Source organism: Manihot esculenta, unplaced genomic scaffold (assembly GCF_001659605.2).
Source record: "Manihot esculenta cultivar AM560-2 unplaced genomic scaffold, M.esculenta_v8 Scaffold60, whole genome shotgun sequence".
Lineage (NCBI taxonomy): Eukaryota > Viridiplantae > Streptophyta > Magnoliopsida > Malpighiales > Euphorbiaceae > Manihot > Manihot esculenta.
Genome location: NW_025215477.1, coordinates 3,668 through 8,620, shown reverse-complemented (window position 1 = coordinate 8,620; position 4,953 = coordinate 3,668). Strand labels below are relative to the sequence as shown.

The 4,953-nt window shown below is 48.7% G+C and overlaps 1 protein-coding gene across 1 annotated transcript; it reads right to left on the bottom strand.

Moving 5' to 3' along the window:
- Window positions 1–1,452: 1,452 nt before the first annotated feature.
- Window positions 1,453–4,606, bottom strand: LOC122722594 (STE20-like serine/threonine-protein kinase). The gene is made up of 2 exons (XM_043953703.1): window positions 3,707–4,606; window positions 1,453–3,635 (listed from the first exon to the last, which is right to left on the bottom strand). Exons 1-2 carry the CDS (start codon window positions 4,604–4,606, stop codon window positions 2,337–2,339), a joined length of 2,199 nt encoding a protein of 732 aa, XP_043809638.1. The 3' UTR covers window positions 1,453–2,336.
- Between the last annotated feature and the right edge of the window lie 347 nt (window positions 4,607–4,953).

Below are 4,953 nucleotides of genomic sequence, written 5' to 3'. Positions count from 1 at the left end.
ATTACAGCTCGAAAGATGATAGATTTTGTGTGGGGACATATCATCTGCAGATTTGGTGTACCCAGAGTGCTTATTTCAGATAATGGCAGACAGTTTGATTGCAGCACCTTCAGAGCTTTCACAACGAACATGGGTATCTGGCATAAATTCTCCTCTGTGGCTCATCCTCAAACTAACGGCCAAACAGAGGTCACCAACAGAGCCATCCTACAAGGATTAAAAAAGCGGCTAGATGGGGCAAAGGCAAATTGGGCAGAAGAGCTCAACAGCATCCTGTGGGCACTCCGAACCACCCCTAGAGCACCCACTAAAGAAACGCCCTTTGCACTTGCCTATGGTACAGAGGCCGTAGTCCCAGTTGAGTTGCAGATTCCTACTCATCGAGTCCAATTTGCTAGTGAGAGCACTAACGACGACAAGCTAAGAAGCAACCTGGATGCCCTTGAGGAAATCAGGGAAGAAGCTCAAATCCGAACTGCCGCCTATCAACAACGGGCAGCACGATACTACAACCAAAAGGTCAGAGAAAGAAGCTTGAAAGTGGGAGACCTGGCCTTAAGAAACCTGGAAGCCACAGGAAAAAGGGCGGCAGCTGGTAAGCTAGCACCGACCTGGGAGGGCCCGTTCAAGGTAACAAAAGTAGTCCGGCCAGGAGTATACCGGATTGAAGATATGCAAGGGAACCATGAGCCCCACGCTTGGAATATTCAACACCTAAAGAGGTATTTCCCCTGATATAGTTGTAAAGAAAAACATTGTATTCTGATAAATATGAAGGAAACAAATTGTTTACACAATAAGATTATCTTTATGAATAATACTCCTCCATGACAAAGAAAGAACAGGGCTCGGAGAGACCCCTTAGAGGAACAAGACCTCAGGGAGGTAGGTGTACAGGATCCCCTAGATTTCCTGACACCATGAACCAAACTGAGAAGACAAACAGCCGGCGGGGCCCCGAGGTCACCCCGGAACAAAAACGACCAGGATCTCGTGAGATCTCCTGGAGCACAAACAGCCGGCGGGGCCCCGAGGTCACCCCGGAACAAAAACGACCAGGATCTCGTGAGATCTCCTGGAGCACAAACAGCCGGCGGGGCCCCGAGGTCACCCCGGAACAAAAACGACCAGGATCCCGTGAGATCTCCTGGAGCACAAACAGCCGGCGGGGCCTCGAGGTCACCCCGGAACAAAAACGATCAGGATCTCGTGAGATCTCCTGGAGTACAAACAGCCGGCGGGGCCCCGAGGTCACCCCGGAACAAAAACGACCAGGATCTCGTGAGATTTCCTGGAGCACAAACAGCCGGCGGGGCCCCGAGGTCACCCCGGAACAAAAACGACCAGGATCTCGTGAGATCTCCTGGAGCACAAACAGCCGGCGGGGCCCCGAGGTCACCCCGGAACAAAAATAGCCAGGATCTCGTAAGATCTCTTGGAGCACAAACAACCGGCGAGGCCCCGAGGCCATCCCGGAAAAATAAAAGAAGACCGGGATCCCCTAAGAACTCCCGGGAAAACAAAGCAAAAACAGCTGATGAAGGCCTTAAGGCCATCCTTAAGCAAAAATTCCCCATATCATATGCAGGGACAATTCATAAAAATACAGTTCCGACCTCACAAAAAGATGAGTCCAAAGGCATCAAAGAAAGGCCAAACTCCGATCTCCCGAAGGAGCTCGGAGCACTATAGCCAAAAGGCACTGAACTTAAAAAGTGATCGCTGACGCTAAGCTGGCTCAGCTTACAAAGAGGTCTAGACAGCAAATAGCCTGGAAGACACCCAGGGGTATGAGAAGCATCACAGGCCATAGGTGTAAAAGCCTAAGTGAAGAGTGAAGAGCCGAGCTCTCAGCTCGGATAAAAAAAAAAAAAAAAAAGCTGAAGGACTGTGCTCATAACTCGAGTCAGTTCGCCATAAATAGACATCCGAGCTCATAACCAAGGAAAAAGGAAAAAATTATTTAAAATAAGCCCACACAAACATATACAGAGTTTAAGGATTTACCCCCTCAACACTCATGTAATGAAAGGTTGAGGAGGCAAAGGGGCAACTTGGGAAGAAAGGACCTCAGCTTCATTTCCTGACAAGTCAGAACTAAAAAGGAAGCCCAGCTAAGTACCATTAAAAGGTATGTGATCGGACTTCTCATAAGCTCAGACAATTAGCTGAGAACCGAGCTCATAACTAAAGGCTAGTTCAGTTCGGAAAAAGCTTATACAGTGTAAGTATTACAATTACGAAAAGAAGAGATAAATTCCAAGATATATGAAAAACAATAAGTAATTCAAGTAAAAAGAAATTAAAATTCCATTGAGAGAAATGGCTATTACAATCTATTTATCTGACGAGGTTGAAGGGAAAATAGTCCTTAAGGGACTTACATTTTTAAGAACATCCTCGCCTACACTATTTTTATTTACAATCATATCTGAAGGAAGCCCGGTATCCTTTGGGTCAGATTTCTCAATATCAACAACCGGGGCAATCTCCAACCCTGGGTTAAGGTCTTCCCCTTCAGAATCGGGGTCGCCTTCTTCAGATTCAGGGACTTCCATGTCCTCCCCATCCGGCTCGGATTCTTCTTCAGAAGACACAGCTGACGAGCCTACAACGCGACAATCACCTCTAGGCATAGGGAAATCATCTTCCCCATATAACACCGGCTCGCCATCAGAGTCCACTTCGGCCATACGAAGCTTTTCCAGAGGAGTATCAGGAGCATGTCTAGCTTCCCTTATGCCGCGATTGTAGCCGGTTACGTACATACGGAAGGCTTTCTGAAGAACAGCAGCTTTCATGTCTGCAGAGGCTTTATATTCATCAAGATGTGATTCACAGGCCTCAGCTATAAATGCCTTCAACTCAGGGGAATCCTTGTAGTCTTGAAGGTAAGCTTCACAGGCCTGCTCAATCTTTCTTTTCAGCTCCTCCGACTCCTGATACTCCGCTAGACATTTCTCGCGTTCTAGCTGGACTTTGCTTTCAGCGTGTTTCACTACCTCGAGCAGGGCTGAACATTTACGTTCCAAAGTCCTGACTTCATGGTTAAGCTGTTGATGGCGAAGTTGGAATTCCTCCGCCGATGAAGCCAGGTCTCTGATACGTTCAGAACTCGTGCTCAGCTCCTGCTCAAGGACTTCCACCCGAGCTAGGGCTTTCTCTTTCTGAACATTCACCTCATTCAGGTGAACCTGAAGTCCTTCAGAATCAGCCTTTAAGGCTTCATATTGGCGCTGGACCTCATTTCTTTGACTCATAGCCTCGTCTCTTTCCCGAAGAGCCTCCGTCATAGAGGACAGCTGCTTTAAAACTCCTTCACAACGAACTTCCACGGCAGCCACCCTCTCATCAGACTCCTTGAGAACCCTGCGAGTACGAGATAACTCTACTTCCAGGGACTTGGTGTGCTCCTCTGTCTCAGTTGCCCTTCCTTCAGCTCTTTTAAGGGCCTCCAACGCAGAATGCAACTCCGCCTGGAGGGATTGGGTATGCTCTCGGGCAGCTAAGAGATTGCCTCTGGCATCGCTGGTGGCAGATATATTCTCCTCCAAGCGCGCTTCTTCAATCCGGCGATCCACAGACTCCCGGAGAGAGTGGTCCCGAGCGTCCACCTCCATAAAGAGGCCCGTCACCTAACACAAAAGAACAACCGTCAAAAGAAAGAAATAAAGAAAACCAAAAGAGAAATGGAAAAATAACTTACCATCAGAAGCATCTCCCTGATTGTATTCCCAAGCTCTTCACGAGATCGAGATCGGAAGGATGCTTGTTCCTTGGTAGAACTGGCTAAAAGACCAGTAAGGGCAAGTAGACGTGGATCCGAGGCCTCTGTGGTTCCACCGAACATTTGTTTCCTAAGAAGTTCGGCGACAGCACTGGCCGGAGATTGAGAGGTGATATTCGCCGCATTCAGAGTGTCGTTGTCAGGAGAAGACAACAGAGGTACAATAGGAACATTCTTCTCCTTCCCAATAGAAGGAAGGGCTGGAGAAGATCCTTTGGCAGCCCTGGATTTCTTCCGAGCAGGAGGCGGGGCAGACATCTCAGGAGGGGCTGGACGCTTGTCCCCAGTCTTCTCTATGATGCCTCCAGACCCAGACCCGGTCTCCGCAGGGGCAGAGACATCTGTGATAGGGACCTCTGGGACTTTGTCCTCTATAAGAATGATCTCTTTCCCCTTCCCAGAAGCCTCCTTATCTTCAGTAATGGGGGACCTAAATTTTCCCCCTGACACCTCTTCAGAAGAATGAGCAAGACCCAACTGCGCTTGTTCAACGACCTCGGTCTGCTCCACGATGGCCAGAGAAATTTCCCTCACACCCTCTGAAGAAGCTTGAGCGGACTTAGGCTCTTCAATAGGCTTAATAGTCAAGGCCGACTTGCCACGACTGGATAGCCGAGATGATTTGGTGCCGCGAGAGCTCGGCTTAGGATCTCGAGAGGAAGCCTTGGCAGGAGGTCGGCTAACTTTCTTGGAAGAAGCAACTTGAGCCACCTCTGCAGCAACCTCAGGCACCGAACGCCCAGCCCGAAGGGCATCGAAAATGGCATGCATATTATCCCGAGACAGGACTAAGTTCTTCGGATACCTGATCTCTTCCATTTTAACGTCAGAAGCTGCAAAAACACGAAACTACAAAGAATTAACGCATTTTATGATATCATTTACAAAGAAGAAACAGAATCGCTGGACAAGGCACTATACCCGTGTCCCGGATATCCCTAAGATTAGACACGAACATACACTTCTCGACGTCATACTTCCTCTCAACAGAAGTCAATCGAAGCAACCCCACCTGCTCAATAAGGCTTAATCGGGGCAGGTCATTGCAGCCCGGAGGAACATCCTCCCAACTTAGATCTACTCCCCACGATAAGGCGGATTCTAATTTCAGCTCCGCCACAAGGAAACTCTCTACCCATCCCTTTATGGAATCCTTATAGCCCGTG

Excerpts from the sequence above, each read along its gene's own strand:
- LOC122722594 (XM_043953703.1), bottom strand. The coding sequence starts at position 4,606 with ATGGAAGAGATCAGGTATCCGAAGAACTTAGTCCTGTCTCGGGATAAT. Across the intron at positions 3,636-3,706 it reads TCAGGGAGATGCTTCTGATG|GTGACGGGCCTCTTTATGGA; the intron begins GTAAGTTATTTT and ends CTTTTGTGTTAG.